Genomic DNA, 25,633 nt, shown 5'->3' on the forward strand with positions numbered 1-25,633 from the left:
CACTTTTAGGGCTATTCCATTGGTCATATTTATCCAGGCAAGGTTGATCAAGCACCGCTAAAGTATTTAAAATATTTCAAATGCTCTTTGAACCCAGGCCTGTTCAGTTTTGATGTAGGCTATATGTTGTTTACGAATTTCAGAACAGTAGCTAGTATTCTGTGTTAGATTTCTAAAGACAATGCTAGCTACAACATTCTAATAAACGTTAGCTTTTTCCATGATAATGGTGTCCATTTTTAGCTGCTATGCTACAGCCTAATGTGTAATTCATAGCACTCTACTTCCATGCTATTATTACCACCATAAAGGACTCTAGTATCAGACTCAGTATTATGCGACACTGAGAATAGTGGCCTGTGGATGGTGCTGCCAGTCTTTGATGTTCCGTATCAACATGGAAGCCTTGGATATGTAAACAGAGTTGATGCCCCTACCAAGAGCGTAGACACTTAGTGACGAGTAGATTACTGTGTGATTTCAGATGGCACAGCACCAAGATGTGTGTGTGTGTGTGTGTGTGTGTGTGTGTGTGTGTGTCAGGGCACCTGTCATGTTAGTAATATGTCATGTTCATCTAGGTGTGTGTGTCTGTTCCATATATGTGTGTGTGAGACTGTTCTGTGTGTGTGTGTGTGTGTGTGTGTGTGTGTGTGTGTGACTGTATGCTAGTGCCTGCCGTTGTTAAAAAGTGTGGCTCCAGCACTCGCTTTCACTCCACCACCACAGGGGCTCTTTGTAGTGTTCATCTGCCTTCTCTCTGGACAGCCCCGCTCAGCACCTCTCACCTTCTGCCTCCGCCGCCCCGCCGCCACCACACCACGCTGGGGGAAACACTGCAGGACAGGGAGTAGAGGACAGGACAGCATAGGGCAGAACAATACAATGCAGTACAGACTTTAGTCTCTAGCCCTTACCCCATTGGTGTTGACAGATCTGAAAGGACTGATCTGATAGGCTAAATGCAATTATCCAGGAAGCAGTGGATGACCTCCTGGTGTCTGATGGCCTCTACTACCGTATTCCTGCGTTCGAATACTTATACTAACCGTATTATTGTGACGTAAATTGAGTATGTAGTATGCTTATTGGTCATAGTATGGAGGTTAGTATACCAAAGGTTCCCGGATGTCGTACTAAATCCACCAGAATATGAAAGCAGTAGACACTATTTCTGTGCTCTTAGGTCCCATAATGAAATGATTCAGGAAATAGGCTTCACAACATTTCCAGGTTTGAAGAAAATGTCGGTAAATATGCAGCAGAAGTCAGGCGAGAGCGGATACATTATTCGTTGCTTTAACTAATTATGACAAATGTTAAGAAAATGTTGAGCAATGTCATAAAGTAATGACTTTTCAAATAAGTTACCTTACACGTTATGTTGGCTGACAATTTGTTAGCTACTCTGTCCTTACGAACCACATAGCATATCATTACAGCAGTATGGACAGGTATGTCAGCTAGTTACCTAACGTTAGTTGGCTACTAATACATTGTTGAACTTGCCAGTATATTAACTATATGCTATCTAATTAACTACCCAACTTTCACTGACTTATTATTCACAGCATTCTTAGCTTAGCGAAGTGGTATAGTCAGTGTGCGTTCTCAATGGACTGGCTATCTATTCCGATTTCAGAGCACTTGTCTGAGTGCAGAATAACTGATGAATTTACAAACGCTCAACACCCGTTGAATATGGCCGGTGTCAGTAAACGCTCAACACCCGTTGAATATGGCCGGTGTCAGTAAACGCTCAACACCCGTTGAATATGGCCGGTGTCAGTAAACGCTCAACACCCGTTGAATATGGCCGGTGTCAGTAAACGCTCAACACCCGTTGAATATGGCCGGTGTCATGGCCGGTGTCAGTAAACGCCATATGGCCGGTGTCAGTAAACGCCAACCGTTGAATATGGCCGGTGTCAGTAAACGCTCAACACCCGTTGAATATGGCCGTTGAATATGGCCGGTGTCAGTAAACGCTCAACACCCGTTGAATATGGCCGGTGTCAGTAAACGCCAACACCGTTGAATATGGTTGAATATGGCCGGTGTCAGTAAACGCTCAACACCCGTTGAATATGGCCGGTGTCAGTAAACGCTCAACACCCGTTGAATATGGCCGTTGAATATGGCCGGTGTCAGTAAACGCTCAACACCCGTTGAATATGGCCGGTGTCAGTAAACGCTCAACACCGTTGAATATGGCCGGTGTCAGTAAACGCTCAACACCCGTTGAATATGGCCGGTGTCAGTAAACGCTCAACACCCGTTGAATATGGCCGGTGTCAGTAAACGCTCAACACCCGTTGAATATGGCCGGTGTCAGTAAACGCTCAACACCCGTTGAATATGGCCGGTGTCAGTAAACGCTCAACACCCGTTGAATATGGCCGGTGTCAGTAAACGCTCAACACCCGTTGAATATGGCCGGTGTCAGTAAACGCAACACCGTTGAATATGAATATGGCCGGTGTCAGTAAACGCTCAACACCCGTTGAATATGGCCGGTGTCAGTAAACGCCAACACCGTTGAATATGGCCGGTGTCAGTAAACGCACCCGTTGAATATGGCCGGTGTCAGTAAACGCCAACGTTGAATATGGCCGGTGTCAGTAAACGCTCAACACCCGTTGAATACGGTGTCCGCTGAATATGGCCGGTGTCAGTAAACGCTCAACACCCGTTGAATATGGCCGGTGTCAGTAAACGCTCAACACCCGTTGAATATGGCCGGTGTCAGTAACCCGTTGAATATGGCTCAGTAAACGCTCAACACCCGTTGAATATGGCCGGTGGTGTCAGTAAACGCTCAACACCCGTTGAATATGGCCGGTGTCAGTAAACGCTCAACACCCGTTGAATATGGCCGGTGTCAGTAAACGCCAACACCCGTTGAATATGGCCGGTGTCAGTAAACGCCAACACCCGTTGAATATGGCCGTGTCAGTAAACGCCAACACCCGTTGAATATGGCCGGTGTCAGTAAACGCCAACACCCGTTGAATATGGCCGGTGTCAGTAAACGTTGAATATGGCGGTGTCAGTAACCTGAATATGGCTCAACACCGTTGAATATGGCCGGTGTCAGTAAACGCCAACACCCGTTGAATATGGCCGGTGTCAGTAAACGCTCAACACCCGTTGAATATGGCCGGTGTCAGAATATGGCCGGTGTCAGTAAACGCCAACACCCGTTGAATATGGCCGGTGTCAGTAAACGCTCAACACCCGTGAATATGGCCGGTGTCAGTAAACGCTCAACACCCGTTGAATATGGCCGGTGTCAGTAAACGCTCAACACCCGTTGAATATGGCCGGTGTCAGTAAACGCTCAACACCCGTTGAATATGGCCGGTGTCAGTAAACGCCAACACCCGTTGAATATGGCCGTGTCAGTAAACGCCAACCCGTTGAATATGGCCGTGTCAGTAAACGCCAACACCCGTTGAATGATATGGCCGTGTCAGTAAACGCCAACACCCGTTGAATATGGCCGGTGTCAGTAAACGCCAACACCCGTTGAATATGGCCGTGTCAGTAAACGTCAAACGTTGAATATGGCGGTGTCAGTAAAACACCCGTTGAATATGGCCGGTGTCAGTAAACGCCAACACCCGTTGAATATGGCCGGTGTCAGAATCAACACCCGTTGAATATGGCCGGTGTCAGTAAACGCCAACACCGTTGCGTTGAATATGGCCGGTGTCAGTAAACGCCAACACCCGTTGAATATGGCCGGTGTCAGTAAACGCTCAACACCCGTTGAATATGGCCGGTGTCAGTAAACGGCGTTGAATATGGCCGGTGTCAGTAAACGCTCAACACCCGTTGAATATGGCCGTGTCAGTAAACGCCAACACCCGTTGAATATGGCCGTGTCAGTAATACCCGTTGAATATGGCCGGTGTCAGTAAACGCCAACACCCGTTGAATATGGCCGTGTCAGTAAACGCCAACACCCGTTGAATATGGCCGGTGTCAGTAAACGCCAACACCCGTTGAATATGGCCGGTGTCAGTAAACGCTCAACACCCGTTGAATATGGCCGGTGTCAGTAAACGCCAACACCCGTTGAATATGGCCGGTGTCAGTAAACGCCAACACCCGTTGAATATGGCCGGTGTCAGTAAACGCCAACACCGCTGAAACGCTCAACACCCGTTGAATATGGCCGGTGTCAGTAAACGCCAACACGTTGAATATGGCGGTGTCAACACCCGTTGAATATGGCCGGTGTCAGTAAACGCCAACACCCGTTGAATATGGCCGGTGTCAGTAAACGCCAACACCCGTTGAATATGGCCGGTGTCAGTAAACGCTCAACACCCGTTGAATATGGCCGGTGTCAGTAAACGCCAACACCCGTTGAATATGGCCGGTGTCAGTAAACGCCAACACCGTTGAATATGGCCGTGTCAGTAAACGCGCTGAATATGGCCGGTGTCAGTAAACGCCAACACCCGTTGAATATGGCCGGTGTCAGTAAACCCGTTGAATATGGCCGGTGTCAGTAAACGCCAACACCCGTTGAATATGGCCGGTGTCAGTAAACGCCAACACCCGTTGAATATGGCCGGTGTCAGTAAACGCCAACACCCGTTGAATATGGCCGGTGTCAGTAAACGCCAAACCGTTGAATATGGCCGGTGTCAGTAAAACACCCGTTGAATATGGCCGGTGTCAGTAAACGCCAACACCCGTTGAATATGGCCGGTGTCAGTAAACGCCAACACCCGTTGAATATGGCCGGTGTCAGTAAACGCCAACACCCGTTGAATATGGCCGGTGTCAGTAAACGCCAACACCCGTTGAATATGGCCGTGTCAGTCAACACCCGTTGAATATGGCCGTGTCAGTAAACGCCAACACCCGTTGAATATGGCCGCAGTCAAGTGAATACGTCAGTAAACGCCAACACCCGTTGAATATGGCCGGTGTCAGTAAACGCTCAACACCCGTTGAATATGGCCGGTGTCAGTAAACGCCAACACCCGTTGAATATGGCCGGTGTCAGTAAACGCCAACACCCGTTGAATATGGCCGGTGTCAGTAAACGCCAACACCCGCTGAATATGGCCGGTGTCAGTAAACGCCAACACCCGTTGAATATGGCCGGTGTCAGTAAACGCTCAACACCCGTTGAATATGGCCGGTGTCAGTAAACGCCAACACCCGTTGAATATGGCCGGTGTCAGTAAAGTAAACGCTCAACACCCGTTGAATATGGCCGTGTCAGTGTCAGTAAACGCCAACACCCGCTGAATATGGCCGGTGTCAGTAAACGCCAACACCCGTTGAATATGGCCGTCAGTAAACGCCAACACCCGTTGAATATGGCCGTGTCAGTAAACGCCAACACCCGTTGAATATGGCCGGTGTCAGAATATGGCCGGTGTCAGTAAACGCCAACACCCGTTGAATATGGCCGGTGTCAGTAAACGCCAACACCCGTTGAATATGGCCGGTGTCAGTCTGAATATGGCCGGTGTCAAACGCCAACACCGTTGAATATGGCCGGTGTCAGTAAACGCCAACACGTTGAATATGGCCGTGTCAGTCAGTGAATATGGCCGGTGTCAGTAAACGCCAACACAGTGAATATGGCCGGTGTCAGTAAACGCCAACACCCGTTGAATATGGCCGGTGTCAGTGAATATGGCCGCAGTCAACACTGAATATGGCCCGTTGAATAATAAACGCCAACACCCGTTGAATATGGCCGGTGTCAGTAAACGCCAACACCGTGAATATGGCCGCTCAACACCCGTTGAATATGGCCGTGTCAGTAAACGCCAACACCCGTTGAATATGGCCGTGTCAGTAAACTCAACACCCGTTGAATATGGCCGTGTCAGTAAACGCCAACACCGTGAATATGGCCGGTGTCAGTAAACGCCAACACCCGTTGAATATGGCCGGTGTCAGTAAACGCCAACACCCGTTGAATATGGCCGTGTCAGTAAACGCCAACACCCGTTGAATATGGCCGGTGTCAGTAAACGCTCAACACCGTTGAATATGGCCGGTGTCAGTGAATATGGCCGGTGTCAGTAAACGCCAACACCCGTTGAATATGGCCGGTGTCAGTAAACGCCAACACCGTTGAATATGGCCGGTGTCAGTTGAATATGGCCGTGTCAGTAAACGTCGTTGAATAGTAAACGCCAACACCGTTGAATATGGCCGGTGTCAGTAAACGCTCAACACCCGTTGAATATGGCCGGTGTCAGTAAACGCTCAACCCGTTGAATATGGCCGGTGTCAGTAAACGCCAACACCCGTTGAATATGGCCGGTGTCAGTAAACGCCAACACCCGTTGAATATGGCCGGTGTCAGTAAACGCCAACACCCGTTGAATATGGCCGGTGTCAGTAAACGCTCAACACCCGTTGCGGTGTCAGTAAACGCCAACACCCGTTGAATATGGCCGGTGTCAGTAAACGCCAACACCCGCTGAATATGGCCGGTGTCAGTAAACGCAACACCCGTTGAATATGGCCCGTTGAATATGGCCGGTGTCAGTAAACGCTCAGTAAAACCCGTTGAATATGGCCGGTGTCAGTAAACGCCAACACCCGTTGAATATGGCCGGTGTCAGTAAACGTCAACACCCGTTGAATATGGCCGGTGTCAGTAAACGCCAACACCCGTTGAATATGGCCGGTGTCAGTAAACGCCAACACCCGTTGAATATGGCCGGTGTCAGTAAACGCTCAACACCCGTTGAATATGGCCGGTGTCAGTAAACGCTCAACACCCGTTGAATATGGCCGGTGTCAGTAAACGCCAACACCCGTTGAATATGGCCGGTGTCAGGCTCAACACCCGTTGAATATGGCCGGTGTCAGTAAACGCCAACACCCGTTGAATATGGCCGGTGTCAGTAAACGCTCAACACCCGTTGAATATGGCCGGTGTCAGTAAACGCCAACACCCGTTGAATATGGCCGGTGTCAGTAAACGCCAACACCCGTTGAATATGGCCGGTGTCAGTAAACGCCAACACCCGTTGAATATGGCGGTGTCAGTAAACGCCAACACCCGTTGAATATGGCCGTGTCAGTCAGTGAATAACGGTGTCAGTCAACACCCGTTGAATATGGCCGGTGGCCAACACCCGTTGAATATGGCCGGTGTCAGTAAACGCCAACACCGTTGAATATGGCCGTCAGTAAACGCCAACACCCGTTGAATATGGCCGGTGTCAGTAAACGCCAACACCCGTTGAATATGGCCGGTGTCAGTAAACGCCAACACCCGTTGAATATGGCCGGTGTCAGTAAACGCCAACACCCGTTGAATATGGCCGTGTCAGTAAACGCCAACATGGCGGTGTCAGTGAATATGGCCGGTGTCAGTAAACGCCAACACCCGTTGAATATGGCCGGTGTCAGTAAACGCCAACACCCGTTGAATATGGCCGGTGTCAGTAAACGCCAACACCCGTTGAATATGGCGGTGTCAGTAAACGCCAACACCCGTTGAATATGGCCGGTGTCAGTAAACGCTCAACACGTTGAATACCGTTGTTGAATATGGCCGGTGTCAGTAAACGCCAACACCCGTTGAATATGGCCGGTGTCAGTAAACGCTCAACACCCGTTGAATATGGCCGGTGTCAGTAAACGCTCAACACCCGTTGAATATGGCGGTGTCAGTAAACGCTCAACACCCGTTGAATATGGCCGGTGTCAGTAAACGCTCAACACCCGTTGAATATGGCCGGTGTCAGTAAACGCTCAACACCCGTTGAATATGGCCGGTGTCAGTAAACGCTCAACACCCGTTGAATATGGCGGTGTCAGTAAAACACCCGTTGAATATGGCCGGTGTCAGTAAACGTCAACACCCGTTGAATATGGCCGGTGTCAGTAAACGCTCAACACCCGTTGAATATGGCCGGTGTCAGTAAACGCTCAACACCCGTTGAATATGGCCGGTGTCAGTAAACGCTCAACACCCGTTGAATATGGCCGGTGTCAGTAAACGCTCAACACCGTTGAATATGGCCGGTGTCAGTAAACGCTCAACACCGTTGAATATGGCCGGTGTCAGTAAACGCCAACATATGGCCGTTGAATATGGGCGGTGTCAGTAAACGCTCAACACCCGTTGAATATGGCCGTGTGTGTCACCCGTTGAATATGGCCGGTGTCAGTAAACGCTCAACACCCGTTGAATATGGTCAGTAAACGCTCAACACCCGTTGAATATGGTCAGTAAACGCTCAACACCCGTTGAATATGGCCGGTGTCAGTAAACGCCAACACCCGTTGAATAGGGCGGTGTCAGTAAACGCCAACACCCGTTGAATATGGCGGTGTCAGTAAACAACACCCGTTGAATATGGCCGGTGTCAGTAAACGCTCAACACCCGTTGAATATGGCGGTGTCAGTAAACGCTCAACACCCGTTGAATATGGCCGGTGTCAGTAAACGCTCAACACCCGTTGAATATGGCCGGTGTCAGTAAACGCCAACACCCGTTGAATATGGCGGTGTCAGTAAACGCTCAACACCCGTTGAATATGGCGGTGTCAGTAAACGCTCAACACCCGTTGAATATGGCCGGTGTCAGTAAACGCTCAACACCCGTTGAATATGGCGGTGTCAGTAAACGCTCAACACCCGTTGAATATGGCCGGTGTCAGTAAACGCTCAACACCCGTGTCAGTAAACGAATATGGCGGTGTCAGTAAACGTCAACACCCAGTTGAATATGGCCGGTGTCAGTAAACGCTCAACACCCGTTGAATATGGCCGGTGTCAGTAAACGCTCAACACCCGTTGAATACCCGTTGAATATGGCCGGTGTCAGTAAACGCTCAACACCCGTTGAATATGGCCGGTGTCAGTAAACGCTCAACACGTTGAATATGGCCGGTGTCAGTAAACGCCAACACCCGTTGAATATGGCCGGTGTCAGTAAACGCTCAACACCCGTTGAATATGGCCGGTGTCAGTAAACGCTCAACACCCGTTGAATATGGCCGTGTGGCGTCTCAACACCCGTTGAATATGGCCGGTGTCAGTAAACGCTCAACACCCGTTGAATATGGCGGTGTCAGTAAACGCTCAACACCCGTTGAATATGGCCGGTGTCAGTAAACGCTCAACACCCGTTGAATATGGCCGGTGTCAGTAAACGCTCAACACCCGTTGAATATGGCCGGTGTCAGTAAACGCTCAACACCCGTTGAATATGGGCGGTGTCACCCGTGAATATGGCCGCAGTCAACACCCGTTGAATATGGCCGGTGTCAGTAAACGCTCAACACCCGTTGAATATGGCCGGTGTCAGTAAACGCTCAACACCCGTTGAATATGGCGGTGTCAGTGTCGTTGAATATGGCCGGTGTCAGTAAACGCTCAACACCCGTTGAATATGGTCGGTGTCAGTAAACACCCGTTGAATATGGCCGGTGTCAGTAAACGCTCAACACCCGTTGAATATGGCCGGTGTCAGTAAACGCTCAACACCCGTTGAATATGGCCGGTGTCAGTAAACGCTCAACACCCGTTGAATATGGCCGGTGTCAGTAAACGCTCAACACCCGTTGAATATGGCGGTGTCAGTAAACGCTCAACACCCGTTGAATAATATGTAAACGCTCAACACCCGTTGAATATGGCGGTGTCAGTAAACGCTCAACACCCGTTGAATATGGCGGTGTCAGTAAACGCTCAACACCCGTTGAATATGGCCGTGTCAGTAAACGCCAACAGTGAATAACGTGTCAGTAAACACCCGTTGAATATGGCCGGTGTCAGTGTCAGTGAAATGGCCGGTGTCAGTAAACGCTCAACACCCGGTGTCAGTGCTCAACACCCGTTGAATATGGCCGGTGTCAGTAAACGCTCAACACCCGTTGAATATGGCCGGTGTCAGTAAACGCTCAACACCCGTTGAATATGGCCGGTGTCAGTAAACGTCAACACCCGTTGAATATGGCCGGTGTCAGTAAACGCTCAACACCCGTTGAATATGGCGGTGTCAGTAAACGCTCAACACCCGTTGAATATGGCCGGTGTCAGTAACGCTCAACACCCGTTGAATATGGCTCAACACCCGTTGAATATGGCCGGTGTCAGTAAACGCCAACACCCGTTGAATATGGCCGGTGTCAGTAAACGCTCAACACCCGTTGAAATATGGCCGGTGTCAGTAAACGCCAACACCCGTTGAATATGGCCGGTGTCAGTAAACGCTCAACACCCGTTGAATATGGCCGGTGTCAGTAAACGCTCAACACCGTTGAATATGGCCGGTGTCAGTAAACGCTCAACACCCGTTGAATATGGCCGGTGTCAGTAAACGCTCAACGTTGAATATGGCCGGTGTCCGCTCAACACCCGTTGAATATGGCCGGTGTCAGTAAACGCTCAACACCCGTTGAATATGGCCGGTGTCAGTAAACGCTCAACACCCGTTGAATATGGCCGGTGTCAGTAAACGCTCAACACCCGTTGAATATGGCCGGTGTCAGTAAACGCTCAACAGTAAACCCGTTGAATATGGCCGGTGTCAGTAAACGCTCAACACCCGTTGAATATGGCCGGTGTCAGTAAACGCTCAACACCCGTTGAATATGGCCGGTGTCAGTAAACGCTCAACACCCGTTGAATATGGCCGGTGTCAGTAAACGCTCAACACCCGTTGAATATGGCGGTGTCAGTAAACGCTCAACACCCGTTGAATATGGTCAGTAAACGCTCAACACCCGTTGAATATGGCGGTGTCAGTAAACGCCAACACCCGCTGAATATGGCCGTGTCAGTAAACGCCCGTTGAATATGGCCGGTGTCAGTAACGCCAACACCGCTCAACGTGTCAGTAAACCCGTTGAATATGGCCGGTGTCAGTAAACGCTCAACACCCGTTGAATATGGCCGGTGTCAGTAAACGCTCAACACCCGTTGAATATGGCCGGTGTCAGTAAACGCTCAACACCCGTTGAATATGGCCGGTGTCAGTAAACGCTCAACACCCGTTGAATATGGCCGGTGTCAGTAAACGCCAACACCCGTTGAATATGGCCGGTGTCAGTAAACGCTCAACACCCGTTGAATATGGCCGGTGTCAGTAAACGCTCAACACCCGTTGAATATGGCCGGTGTCAGTAAACGCCAACAATGAATATGGCCGGTGTCAGTAAACGCTCAACACCCGTTGAATACCCGTTGAATATGGCCGTGTGTCAGTGAAACGCTCAACACCCGTTGAATATGGCCGTGTCAGTAAACGCCAACACCCGTTGAATATGGCCGGTGTCAGTAAACGCTCAACACCCGTTGAATATGGCCGGTGTCAGTAAACGCTCAACACCCGTTGAATATGGCCGGTGTCAGTAAACGCTCAACACCCGTTGAATATGGCCGGTGTCAGTAAACGCTCAACACCCGTTGAATATGGCCGGTGTCAGTAAACGCTCAACACCCGTTGAATATGGCCGGTGTCAGTAAACCGTTGAATATGGCTCAACACCCGTTGAATATGGCCGGTGTCAGTAAACGCTCAACACCCGTTGAATATGGCCGGTGTCAGTAAACGCTCAACACCCGTTGAATATGGCCGGTGTCAGTAAACGCTCAACACCCGTTGAATATGGCCGGTGTCAGTAAACGCTCAACACCCGTTGAATATGGCCGGTGTCAGTAAACGCTCAACACCCGTTGAATATGGCCGGTGTCAGTAAACGTCGTCGGGGAAAAAGCATCATTCAATTGTTGTCAGCAGGAGTTAGTCACCAACGCTCTGGATAACATGAACACAGCCTAACCAGCTCTGCTAGGGTGAGTAAAATGGTCAGAGTGAGATGTTCTCTCATGTTTGTCTGGAAGTAGCTAACAGGTTAGCCAGATAGCTTGGGTGCTTGACTGCCGTTGTGAGGTCAGAACGCTCAGATCAACCCCACTCCTCGACCAGAGCGTCCAGTGTGCGATCTGAACACTCCGAGCATTTAACGGACAATCTGACAAAGCTCTAAGTTTACGAACGCACAGAGCGCTCTCTGGCAGTCCAGATTGAATTTACGAACACACATCGTAAGATGTCTAGCTAGTAATTTGTTATGCTAACAAGCTAGCAAGAGGTTGCATAGCAACAGCATCAACTTCCGGTAGACAGGCGAAGCGCAAGTACGCTCAACTGAAAGCATACCGCTCATTTACAGTATACTAAAATGAACTAGTAGTATATAGTACGTAGCATATACTCATTAAGTATGTAGTATACTGTATGTTTTTATGGGTATTCGAACACAGCTTATGAGTCTCATAGACACTTAACCCCAAGTGTAACTTTAGACCGTCCCCTCGCCCATTACCCGGGCGCGAACCAGGGACCCTCTGCACACATCAACAACAGTCACCCACGAAGCATCGTTACCCATCGCTCCACAAAAGCCGCAGCTCTTGCAGAGCAAGGAGAACTACTACTTCAAGGTCTCAGAGCAAGTGACGTCACCGATTGAAACGCTATTTAGCGCGCACCGCTAACCGGAAGTTGATGCTGGGGTGGCAGGGTAGCCTAGTGGTTAGAGCGTTGGACTAGTAACCGGAAGGTTTCAAGTTCAAACCCCTGAGCTGACAAGGTACAAATCTGTCGTTCTGCCCCTGAACAGGTAGTTAACCCACTGTTCCTAGGCTGTCATTGAAAATAAGAATTTGTTCTTAACTGACTTGCCTAGTTAAATAAAGGTAAAATAAATCAAACTAAAACTAAGCTAGCCGTTTCACATCCGTTACACACCCCTCCGACATAAACTAAGCCTTTCATAGTACTGTACCACACACACACACACACACACACACACACACACACACACACACACACACACACACACACACACACACACACACACACACACACACTCACTGTCATAGACTACTGTACCCCCCCTCCTCTCTCTGTCTGCCACAGCGGTGTGAGAGGAACCCAGATTAGCTCATCATAAATAAGTGGATTAGTAGACTTTGCAGCAGGAAACCAAAGTGCTGCTCATATTTGACTAGAATGACTGTTATGCTGCTATCTCCACCTATAGTCCCCCTCCCTAGGGGATTTGGGTATAAGCTATAAATCCACACACACTTACTCACAGTGGAGCTCAGTGATCAGCGCTCGCTGGAGGGGCGGTTGACTGATGCTCTCCATGGTAATCAGTCGAGGACCAGCTCTCCCAAGTAATATATGTTTCTGTTTTAATTACGTATTGATGTTTGGTGTTAGGAGACTGAAAAAGACTATATACGCTGCTGCTGCTGCTACACTTTCAGCCTTCATATAAGAATGGCGATGGACTTTTGTTCATTATAGGTTGTTAGAGAGCACACACTGATACAGGTGAGGAGAGGACAGCCAAGTTTGCTACTTGCTCCGATTGGAAGGCAAGGGTGGGGTTCAAAACCTAACATTCTAGAATGGATCCAACCAAACATGTCTGTTTGTTAGAGAGCACACGGAAGTCAGGTGTGGAGAGGATGGAGACAACCAGCTCTCATAGGCAGGGAGTAGAGATGGTCAGCCCCTCTGACCAATCCCAGCGTGGTGATTGGCTGCAGGCCCAGAGAGCGAGGAGTGCTGGTTGGCTGCCCGGCGGGGGATGAGTGAACAGGGCAAACGGCAGCAGGACTAAGCGTGGTGGAGTGAGGGTGAGTGCTGGAGCCACACTTTAAGCGTTCACCTCGATATTTTCTAGGGAAAGAAGAAGAAGCGGAAGAGGGAGAAGATACAGGAACCGGCTGCAGGTAACCAACCTCTCCCCCTTTTCCTATCTCTTCCTCTCCTTTTCCCAATTTCACTCTTTCTCTCTCTCCCTCTTTCTCCCTCTCTTTCTCTTCCTATCTATCTCTCTCACCCTCTCTCTCCCCTCTCTCTCTCTCTCTCTCTCTCTCCCTCCCTCTCACGCCAACCCTTTCTCTCCCTGCCTTTCTCCCCCTCTTTCTCTCTCTTTTCCTCCCTCTGTCTCTCCCTCTCTCTCTCCCTCTGTTTCTCCCTCTCTTGCCCTCCCTTTCTTTCCCTCTCTCTTTTCCTCCTTCTCTTTCTCTCCCTCTCTTTCTCTCCCTCTCTTTCTCTCCCTCTCTTTTCCTTCCTCTGTCTCTCACTCTCTCTCCCTCTCTTTTCCTCTCTCCCTCTCTTTCTCTCCCCCTCTTTTCCTCTCTTTCTCTCCCTCTCTTTTCCTCCCTCTCTTTCTCTCTTTCTCTCCCTCTCTTTCTCTCCCTGTCTTTTCCACTCTCCCCCTTTCCTCCCTCTCTTTCTCTCTTTCTCTCCCTCTCTTTCTCTCCCTGTCTTTTCCACTCTCCCCCTTTCCTCCCTCTCTTTCTCTCTTTCTCTCCCTCTCTTTCTCTCCCTCTACCATTTTCCTCTCGATTGTTGTTCTATGAGGTGATGAGTGTTCAGTTTGTCCCGTACAAACTCTCCATGCAGTCTCTTTTGTGTTCGTCTCTCACACTAGCCCAAGTCATTTTAACACTACATGCACCACAAGCAGTAAAAGGCCTTGTCACTGTGAAACAGACCTCTGTAATGCTGAGATAATCATATGCAGGTGTTGTGACATGCTTGTCGCACAGTATTGGGGAAGTTATAGCTGCATTTCCCTAGAAATAACCAATCAAGAGGCCCCACTTTGACCATGTGGGTAGTTTCACCTGGAATATGCATGAAAGGTTTCAGCCCCATCCACCCATAACCACCCCTCTCCTCCTCCTCCCTCTCCAGACCCCCATAGAACTCCATTCGACCCCTCCGCCCTCACTAGAGTGGGCTTTCAGAACCACCATGCAGGTACCAGTGTCACTCAACCTGCACCTCTCCTTTGCACTCCCTCCCTGTCTCCTTTCTCCATCCACCCCCCCCCTCTCATCCCCCTCTCTCTCACCCCCCGCTCCACTCTACCTACTTTGGGATTAGTCTGTAAATGCTGGTTGACTTCTTAACTGCTCTATGGGCTTTGCACTCTATTGGTTGACCTGCTGTATGTCTCTGCCACTGTGCTCTTAGCGTAAAGCTCTATGTAAACACTGCACCGTTGTGGAGGAACCTATTGGGGGAAAAATATAGATTTAGAAATCTAATCACTGTCGGCCCAGCTATAATGTAGACCGCGTGCTCTATTACCATTTCCATATCTATTATCAAGTTGCTTCTACATCTGCATTGCTTGCTGTTTGGGGTTTTAGGCTGGGTTTCTGTACAGCACATGGTGAAATCTGCTGATGTAAAAAGGGCTTTATAAAAACATTAGATTGATTGAATTTCTGCTGTAGTTTGTGGTGAGACGCTCCATTAGCCCAATTGGCTTTCTTTTCCTCACCTGGACATGCCTTAGTAAAGACAAACATGTTAAAAGATGCCATTTTCTGCAGGTACAGGCCAGAGAATGAAAACGGCGTACATCTGAGCATAAATGGTAAGACCCCCCCCCCTCCAGTCATGCCCGTCTGGTCTGGTAGTATGTGTCAAGCCTTGTACACTGTTTACAGACTAATCCTACAGGGTCCACCCTCAACTCACCATGGTCATTGTGTCACTCAGTGGAGGCTGCTGAGGGGAGGACGGCTCATAATAAGGTCTGGAACGGAGCCAATGGAATGGCGTCAAACCATGTGTATGATACCCTTCTGCTTATTCTGCTCCAGCCATTAACAGGAGCCCATCCTCCCCAATTAATAATATAATAATAATATATGCCATTTAGCAGACGCTTTTATCCAAAGCGACTTACAGTCATGTGTGCATACATTCTACGTATTAAGGTGCCACCAACCTCCTGTGGTGTCAATGGTGTTAAGTCTCAAGGAGTGAGGTGTGTGTGTGTGTGTGTGTGTGTGTGTGTGTGTGTGTGTGTGTGTGTGTGTGTGTGTGTGTGTGTGTGTGTGTGTGTGTGTGTGTGTGTGTGTGTGTGTGTGTGTGTGTGTGTGTGTGTGTGTGTGTGTGTGTGTGTGTGTGTGTGTGTGTTCTGGGTGTATATTGACCTGGCCACTCCATTGACAGTCTTTTGTCTGGCTAGTTAGATGACCATCTGAATCCTCTGTGTGAACGTTGCAGTACATGGCTGAGAAACTGTTGTTGTTGAGTCCTGTCTTAAATCCAAACTGATGTCCTTATTAGATTTAACTCCAACACGAATATGGACAAAGTGCTCTGCATTATCGAAAGATGTTACTGCTCTTCATAGCAGCAGATATTCCTGGAGGAGTGGGAAGTTCCGTCCCAAATGGAACCCTATTCCCTACATAGTGCACTACCATACCCCTATGGGCCTAGTGCACTATATGGAATAGGGTGCCATTTGGGAGGCATGCGGTCTAGACCCAGATGGTCTGCATGTTTTCTGTTCTACCCAACACCAACACCAACTATATATATATATATATAGGGCAGAACTTACAATGAAATCCAACCCTGAACCAGACAAAGGTTTTCTGCTTGATTGATTCTTGACCGGTGTCTCCCCCCGCCGTACCTAAATTGGGCCGCTTTTCTCTTATTTGCCGGCCGCACTTCGCCTCTGCCTCTTTTCAAAGGCGGAGAGACTTTATCCGTGATCCAATAATTAGCTGGGTCTATCCGAGGCAGGATGGACACCACGGCGGATTCATTGTGACAACCTTAAACTCATATGCATAATACCAGAGAGGACTGCCACGACTCCTCAATTTATGTAGATCCCAAAGAGCCTGGATTGAGGTTAGCGTTTGGCACGGCAGACTTCAGGCAGCGAACGTTTTTAAATGAACTTACTTGTCTATTTCTTTTTATATCCGCCCTCGCCTCGATTGCAATGGTTTTGTAATGGTTTTGTAATGGTTTTGTAATGGTTTTGCAATGGTTTTGCAATGGTTTTGTAATGGTTTTGTAATGCATCTATCTATTCACTTTGAAAGGACACACCAGATGTTGTTGTTTATTTTGGTTGATATTGTTTGCACATTAATTTGCAGGGCATGATGAATCAGAACACCCTTTTAAAGGAGAGTAGGGTAAGGATCAATACAACTCTTCTGTACAGATTTAAATGTCTGGATGAAGAGGCCACACCAATGAGTGCAGCAGTTCATCAGTGTTTCATTTCCCGGAGTGGATTGTTTGTTATCCCCAGTGGGTCAGACACCAGACCCAGCAAACAGCTGGTTCTCTTACTCCGCAGTTAAATAGCTCTCTGGGAATCCAGCTATTAGTTTGACATTGTGAAATGTGTATTTCCTCCCTCCCTCTCGCTCGCTCTCTGACACTAAATTTCTCTCGCACTTCCTCTTTCTTTGACACGTTCTCTCTCTCTCTCTGTCTCTCTCTCTCTCTCTCTCTCTCTCTCTCTCTCTCTCTCTCTCTCTCTCTCTCTCTCTCTCTCTCTCTCTCTCTCTCTCTCTCTCTCTCTCTCTCTCTCTCTCTCTCTCTCTCTCTCTCTCTCTCTCTCTCTCTCTCTCTCTCTCTCTCTCTTTCTCTCTCTCTCTCTCTCTCTCTCTGTCTCTCTCTCTCTCTCTCTCTCTGTTCCTCTCTCTGACACTTACGTTCTGACACTCATAACTTTTCACTCTGCCCCCCCCCCCGGTAGTCTCATTGTCTGACTCAGCCAGTCTGATTCACAGGGAGATGTGTATCTGATCGGGAAACATACATGTCCTTAAAGCTATCTACTTTTCAGCCACTGCGCATTTGTCACAAAGGGAGGGAGACGACTACTAACAAAGGTGGCCATTTCAATCTGATGAACAGTGTGGGCCATGAGTCACAAACTTTCATAAAAACTCCCCAGCGTGGTAACGGAGTCATCTCAGTCTAACTCTTATGAACGTGCTCTTTTGTTTCCACCCGGTAACCGGATAGCTCTGTGAGAGCACACTTGAATTTCCCCAGTTTTTTCGTGCGAGTCAGTAAATATGTAGTTCTACGTTTTGGATATTGTTTTTTTGGGGGGATTCAGCTTGGTTGTTTGAATGTCTTTTTTTCGAATGCCCCAACTAAAAATGGTTTGGAGGCCAAAGATGGTGTGTTTGTGTCGGTAGCTGGTGAACTAGTGCGGTATGAAGCGTTGACTGTAGTGGAGAGACCTCTCTGTGATGTGTGGAGGCAGAAGTCAGCTGTCAGGCTTTGATGAGCAAGGAGTGGGGGTGGGGGGGGCAAGGGGGAGGGAGGGAGAGGGCAAAAAATAAAATTCCTCTTGTGCTCAAAGAGTTCTCATTCTCCCAACTGTCGTTCCACTCTCTCTCTGCCCCTCATCTCTCTCTCTTCCCTTTCTCCCCCTCTCTCTCCTCCCTTTCTCTCCCTCTCTCTCAAACAGCCAGCCACACTCTCCGGCTGCAGTCAGGCAAGGTTCAGAGTCTTACCTTCAGTTTGATTTGGTGCTGGTTGCCTTAAGGCCACAGTGGAGGACACACACACACTCCACCACCACAGCGTTATTAGCGACCTGGGATAATTGGAATGGTTTCGGGGGGCTGTGAAACACTCAGGGTCTTGCTCTGAGCGTCTCAGCTCAGCAGAGTAGAGGAGAGGGATCTCCTGCCTCCTCTTTAAAACTAGACTTCACAAAAAAGGGAAAAAAAGAGTGGCCTCGGCATAAATCAGGGCGACAGCCACCGGCTAATGTTACTGTGGGTTAGGAAGTAGAAACGGAAATGTCCCCTCTCGCGCTCACTCACTCACTCACTCACTCAGTCACTCACACACACACACACACACACACACACACACACACACACACACACACACACACACACACACACACACACACACACACACACACACACACACACACACACACACACACACACACACACACACACACACACACACACACACACACACACACAAAGCAGAGCCCTGTGAAGGAGAAAAAGACAACCTCAGCTCTTGTGGCCTTCCAGGGGTGTAGCAGCTGTAGTGGAATGTCTAAACTATGCAGGTGTGTTTTAGTCAAACACTGGACTTAATCTCTTGCCTCTCCCCCTTCAGAGAAAAGGGTTCTCTTTGATACTTCTTAGGGGCACTTGGGGACCTCTAGTTTACATGTGTGTGACTGAGCTGTGCATCCCCAATTGCACCCTATTCCCTTTATAGTGCACTACTTTTGAACAGAGCCCTATGGGTCCTGGCCTAAAGTAGTGCACTATAAAGGGAATAGGGTGCCATTTGGGACACAGTGAATCACCTAAAGTGGGGCTTTCTGTTTAGACTGGGTCTGTGGGTTTGTTTTGGTTGAGTCACTGGCCTATTGTGCCGAGGTCTGGCCAGCTGCAGGCAGCGACTGTATGAGGGTAGAGCCTCTCCCTCCCTGCTGGGTTTTGTCATGTCTTCTCTACTTCCTCTCCTTCCCTCCCCCTTCTCTGTCTCTCCCCGGTGGCTCCTTGAGACTGCAGATTGGGGGGTGGTGGGGGTGTGCTGCCTTGTAAAACGTCCCCCCTTCTGAGTCGTTATCTCTGGATCGTAAAAGGCCCGCAGGTAACAGAGGGGAGAGATGGGAAGGGGAAGATGGGAAGGGGAGAGGGGTCGCAGGAAGATGTTTTCTTTCTTTCTCTATTTAATAAACATGAAACTCTATTTTGAGATGTGGCTGAGTTTCTACTTCTGCTGAACAAAATGTGGCTCCTATTGTAGGGGGGTTTCTCTCCCTCTCTTTCCTCCTACTCTCTTTCTCTCTCTGTCCCGTCTTTCCTCCCCGTTCTCCCCTCTCTCCCCTCCTCTCCCTCCCTCCCATCCGATGGTGAGTCTGAGTGGCGGTGGAGCTCCTTTGAAGTGCGCCGCGGCAGAGGGAGCAGTCATTGTACGAGCCCTTTGATAGTGCCGCCCTGGCCTCCAGCCCTCAGCTCCAGCTTTGTAGCTGTGCAGTACTGCGGGGGCACACCACACTACACCATGCCGCGCTTGGCCAGACTTCAGCAGCTCGGGCCCCCAGCGACGGCGCATCAGATGTGGGTAGAGGGGTAAGGAGACAGGGCTCCTACCCCCAGACCCCCAACTCTACCCCAGTCTCACCAGCACATGCCTGAGGTTTGGGCTTTTGGTGGCTCGGTGGGCGGGAGCCTTACCCCCTACCGTTCCCCTCCCCACAATCAAAAAACCCTCCCCTCTCCCTTCATCTAGCCTCGTATAGACAGAAACCTCCTTTACACACTTCCCTTTCTCTTTTCTTCTCATCCCCCTCTCCCTCGTTCTGTTTCAAATGAACCCCCCCCCCCCGGTACATCCCACCGTTATCAACAATACCATTGTCCGTGGTTCCCAGCCCAGACAAGAACAACAACGTTTCTCCCACCAAACCACCCTGACTTTTGGTTGGAGGTTAGAAATGGCAGACACAACTATTCTAGGTTTTCCTGTTAATGTTCTGTCTCCCAGCCAGAGAAAGTGCTGACGGGATGAAGCCAGTTGTTTAAAACATCAGTTTGACCTCTTCGGTTTGACCTCTTCCTTCTCAAGCTGATGGCTGCCGGTTGTGGCATTGTCACAATTTAATAGAGAAAGTGAGACTGCCTGAGCCGAGAGGGTGTCGCCATACAAAACCATAGTTTAAACTCTTCACAGCAAGGTGATTATCTCACCAAAACGGAGCACAGTCAGTGCAAAGGGTGGCCATCGTCTTTTTTTCCTGGCCGTTTTGACTACGTTTCCTGAACTTAATGCTTTGTCTCTCTTAATGCTTTTTGGATTTGAATAGCCGCCATTTTCCTTTTCTTTCCATCCAGCCAAAGCTGTGTTAAAACCTGATTCTGACCATTTAGAAAATTACAAGAATTTCAGGTTTATTTCCAGATTTGAATGCCATCTTGGAGTAAATTCCAGTCGAGATGTACAAGTTCCTGGGTTTCTGTGATTTGGAGTTGATCTCTGAACTCATATTTCATAAAAGAAGAACATTGTCTGTCTAGGTTGCTGACTTTGTGGTCGAGACAGACATGGCAACAAACAGTCAGCTGATTTGGCATTTCCTCCTCTACTCTCTCTCCCAGAACTCTTTCTTTCTCTTTTTCCTCCTCCTCCTCCTCCTCCTCCCTCTCTCCCTCTGCCATGGTAAAGTCTACAGTCCTGCCTGTGTTGGAGACACCTCGCTCCATTTGGCTTATTTTCACTAATTTGTCGGCTGTGTTTTCCTTTTTCATGGAACCAAAAGAAATCCCAGAGTGCCGCTGCAGCGAAGGGAAGGGAAGGAGGGGGAGGGGGGGAGGAAAGGAGAAGGGGGGAGGGGGGGGGGGAGGAAAGGAGAAGGGGAGGAGGGGAGGGGGGAGGAAAGGAGAAGGAGGGGGAGGGGGGGAAAGGAGAGGGGAGGAGGGGGAGGGGGGGAGAGAAAGGAGAAGGGGAGGAGGGGGAGGGGGGGAGGAAAGGAGAAGGGGGAGGAGGGGGAGGGGGGGAGGAAAGGAGAAGGGGAGGAGGGGGGGGGGGAGGAAAGGAGAAGGGGAGGAGGGGGAGGGGGAGGAAAGGAGAAGGGGAGGAGGGGGAGGAGGGGGGGGGGAGGAAGGAGAAGGGAGAAGGGGAGGGAGGGGGAGGGGGGGGGGAGGAAAGGGAGAAGGAAAGGAGAAGGGAGGAGGGGGGGGGGGAAAGGGAGGAAAGGAGAAGGGAAGGAGGGGGAGGGGGAGGAAAGGAGAAGGGGAGGAGGGGGAGGGGGAGGAAAGGAGAAGGGGAGGAGGGGGAGGGGGAGGAAAGGAGAAGGGGGAGGAGGGGGAGGGGGGGAGGAAAGGAGAAGGGGAGGGAGGGGGAGGGGGGAGGAAAGGAGAAGGGGAGGAGGGGGAGGGGGAGGAAAGGAAAGGGGAGAGGGGGGGAGGAGGGGAGGGGAGGGGGAGGAAAGGAGAAGGGGGAGGAGGGGGGGGGGGGGAGGAAAGGAGAAGGGGAGAAGGGGGAGGGGGAGGGGGAGGAAAGGAGAAGGGAAGGAGGAAAGGGAAGGGGAGGGGGGAGGGGGAGGGAAAGGAGGAAGGGGGGGAAAGGGAAGGGAGGAGGGGGAGGGGGGGAGGAAAGGAGAAGGGGGGGAGGGAGGGGGAGGGGGAGGGGGGAAAGGAGAAGGGGAGGAGGGGGAGGGGGAGGAAAGGAGAAGGGGAGGAGGGGGAGGGGGAGGGGGAGGAAAGGGGGAGAAGGGAAGGAGGGGGAGGGGGAGGAAAGGGAGGGGAAGGGGGAGGGGGGAGAAAGGAGAGGGGGGGGGGGAGGAAAGGAGAAGGGGGGAGGGGGGGGGGGGGGGGAAGGGGAGGAGAAGGGGAGAAGGGAAGGAGGGGGAGGGGGGGGAGGAAAGGGAGGAAGGGGGGAGGAAAGGAGAAGGGGAGGAGGGGGAGGGGGAGGAAAGGAGAAGGGGAGGGGGGGGGGGAGGAAAGGAGAAGGGAAGGAGGGGGGGGGGGAGGAAAGGAGAAGGGGAGGAGGGGGAGGGGGGGAGGAAAGGAGAAGGGGAAGGAGGAGGGGGGGGGGAGGAAAGGAGAAGGGAAGGGGGGGAGGGGGAGGAAAGGGGGGAGGAAAGGAGAAGGAGGAGGAGAAGGGGAGGGGGGGAGGAGGAGAAGGGAGAAGGGGAGGAGGGGGAGGAAAGGGGGAGGAAAGGGGGAGAAAGGAGAAGGGGAGGAGGGGGAGGGGGGAGGAAAGGAGAAGGGGAGGAGTAGAGGAAGGCAGGCGGGACGGGCCCAGCTGCGGGCTCTTTGATTTGCCCCGGTAAGGTGGAGGCGGCGATTGAGAGACGAGGGGCCGTGCCAGTTATCTTAACCTCCCACGCTTCAAAGACCCAGAGCCTGGGCCCCGTTGGTCTCAGTCGCTCCCCCCACCTCCCATCCCCTCCCTGGGCCAAGGAGAGAGAGAGCCAGAGCCAGGACCCGGCCTCCACTGGAACAGAGGAGCGTTTCATTTCCTGCAAAGAAGTCCAGCCGGCATTCCTGAGTGCTAACTGAGGGGAGGGGAGGTGGGCAGAGGGAGAGGGGGCAGGGAAGGGGTCAAGTTGCTTCTGAATCCCGGCGTTTGTGTGTTGGTGTCGGGTGGGTCTGCTGTGAAGCCCTGGCCTGATGCCCCCTCCTGACCCACCACCATCACACCCCTCCATTGCCCCCTCCACCCCCCAGCCCCCCAGGCTTTTTTTTCCCAAGACAGGAAGGACTAAGCCAGGGCTTTTCATCTTGTGGCCGGGAGGGAAGGAAAAAGCTCCCCAGAACGGGAAGGGGGTGCTGGGGCTGAGGGCTGGGCTCTCAGATCCTGGGATAAAAAGGGGGCAGTGGAGGTAAATAAACAGCGACAGAGGCTCTTTCTCTCTCTGTGGCCCTCAGTACCTCCTCTCCTCCGCCCGGGAGGCTCAGGGTCAGCCATCCCTGGGAAAGGCGGCCTCCGTCCCACTCCCTTTCGTCCACATGTGGTGAAGCAATCTGGAGGGAGGGGAGTGTGTGTGTGTGTGTGTGTGTGTGTGTGTGTGTGTGTGTGTGTGTGTGTGTGTGTGTGTGTGTGTGTGTGTGTGTGTGTGTGTGTGTGTGTGTGTGTGTGTGTGTGTGTGTGTGTGTGTGTGTGTGTGTGTGTGTGGTGCCAGGGTGGAGTTGCAGGGCTCAGCTCAGCCTGACTTCTCAATCCACCAAAACACACTTCTTCTCTGACCTCACCACAAGGCAGCGGTCCTTCCACTAATACACCTTCTCTCTCTTTTCTCTCCTCACATCTTTCACTCCCTACCCGGTCAGACATCTACCTCTGAATCTCTTTCCCCTCTTTCCCCTCTCTCTTTGATCACGGATTCTATTTGATGCTGGAAAATAACCAACACCGTCCGTCCGTCAATAACTGAGGCTAACTCTTTTAGCTATGTTCGCCGTAGACCAGTATTTTGAGCAAAACCACTTTTATGGTTTGACAAACAATTTCCCTTGCATGGATGGGTGGATGGTGGCCGGCGGGGCTTTTTAGAAGGCCCTGTAAAGTGCCTTCTCAGCTTGAGAAGACTCCCTCTACCTCCCCACAGCCCACACACAGTGGTGGCAGCAGAAATGTCAACAAGAAGCTGTATCCTAACCAGATAGCTGGTTGCGTTCAGAGAGAGAGCGGTAGCAGTAGGTAGATGACATCAGGGTGTCAGTCAGAGAGGGGGGCAGAGCAGATGGAGCCAGCTTGGGTCACAGTGACCTGATGTCAGAGTGAGATCAAAGCTAATGCCAACCCACATCCTGTCACTAACCTACGACCTAATGTTCAGTCGGCAACGCCATTACTGCTCTCTGAAGATGGTAGAACTGTAGTGCTCCTTCACTCGTCCAGGTCCTCTGTAGTGTGTGTGTGTGTGTGTGTGTGTGTGTGTGTGTGTGTGTGTGTGTGTGTGTGTGTGTGTGTGTGTGTGTGTGTGTGTGTGTGTGTGTGTGTGTGTGTGTGTGTGTGTGTGTGTGTGTGTGTGTGTGTGTGTGTGTGTGTGTGTGTGTGTGTGTGTGTAGCATTATGAGGATGCAGCACTCATTCAATGTATGTGGGATGTGTGAGACTGTCTGGTTTCAGACGACGTTGACATCAATGTGTTGTTGCGGCTTCATGTGTTTCAGCTCCTTTTTTAGTTAGTGAGGGATTTTCCCTCAGACTGAACGGGTTATAAGTGCATTGCATCTCTCTGTTTCTGACCAGTATGAAAGACAGCAATCACTATGGACACGTTTAGGCCACGTTTAGGCCATCTGTTGTTGCCCATTGAACTGACAATGTTTCTCTCTCTGTCTTTCAGGAGGAAAACGGAACGCTTTCTCCACGTCGTGCAAAGCGAAGGCAGCAGCTATGGCCCCTCTGTTAGAGATGGAGGCCTGCTAGATTCCATCTTATCCCCGACCCCCAAGCCTCAACTCCTGTTCTCAGAGGAACTTGACTTTATACTCCTCTCCTGCAGTGGACTCTCCTATCTGCTGTAGAAACTCTGAACTGAACAAGACAATCACTACTAAAGACCATCATCCAACCGCATGCAAACTCCCCAGCCCCCTGACTCCCCAGCCCCCTGACTCCCCAGCCCCCTGACTCCCCAGCCCCCTCCCCAGCCCCTCACTCCCCAGCCCCCTGACTCCCCAGCCCCCTCACTCCCCTCCCCCCTGACTCCCCAGCCCCCTCACTCCCCAGCCCCTGACTCCCCAGCCCCCTGACTCCCCAGCCCCCTCACTCCCCAGCCCCCTGACTCCCCAGCCCCCTGACTCCCCAGCCCCCTCACACCTTTTTTTCTTCTTACAAGCAGTTCTATCTCAATACAAGGCCACTGCACTGAAAACAGTTCAGCGATTTCACTTTGTCAAACACAATTAACATCTCCCCAAACATACCCCAACACCTGTTTCTAAGTTATTCCTAAGTTATTTGCCACCTCCGTTCCTTTCCTTTGTACAGCCCACTATGTTCGACCAATCAACACTCCCCTTTCCTTTGTACAGCCCACTATGTTCGACCAATCAACACTCCCCTTTCCTTTGTACAGCCCACTATGTTCGACCCATCAACACTCCCCTTTCCTCTCTCTCACTGGATTTCAGACCACATGTTTGGGTTGCGGCCTGACCCAACACCTCTTTAGACTGACTGCACTATCACAAGGAAGATGGAGGGATGTCAATCACATGTTGTCAAGGAAACATCCTCTCACGGCTCCTGTCCTCCATTTAGTTTTTATTTACGACCAGTTGGTGCAAAAAATATCAACATTTTATGATTATAGC

At 50.7% G+C, this 25,633-nt stretch overlaps 1 protein-coding gene across 1 annotated transcript in view; it reads left to right on the forward strand.

Annotated features, from left to right (window-relative positions):
- LOC124001502 (lymphoid enhancer-binding factor 1-like) overlaps positions 1–25,001 on the forward strand; it is a 68,724-nt gene extending 43,723 nt beyond the window's left edge. Inside the window, 4 exon segments of the mRNA XM_046308325.1 lie at positions 13,711–13,759; positions 14,733–14,798; positions 15,380–15,423; positions 24,661–25,001. Coding sequence (XP_046164281.1) covers positions 13,711–13,759; positions 14,733–14,798; positions 15,380–15,414 — 150 coding nt within the window. The 3' untranslated portion in view covers positions 15,415–15,423; positions 24,661–25,001.
- The last annotated feature ends 632 nt before the right edge of the window (positions 25,002–25,633 follow it).

Source organism: Oncorhynchus gorbuscha, linkage group LG17 (assembly GCF_021184085.1).
Source record: "Oncorhynchus gorbuscha isolate QuinsamMale2020 ecotype Even-year linkage group LG17, OgorEven_v1.0, whole genome shotgun sequence".
Lineage (NCBI taxonomy): Eukaryota > Metazoa > Chordata > Actinopteri > Salmoniformes > Salmonidae > Oncorhynchus > Oncorhynchus gorbuscha.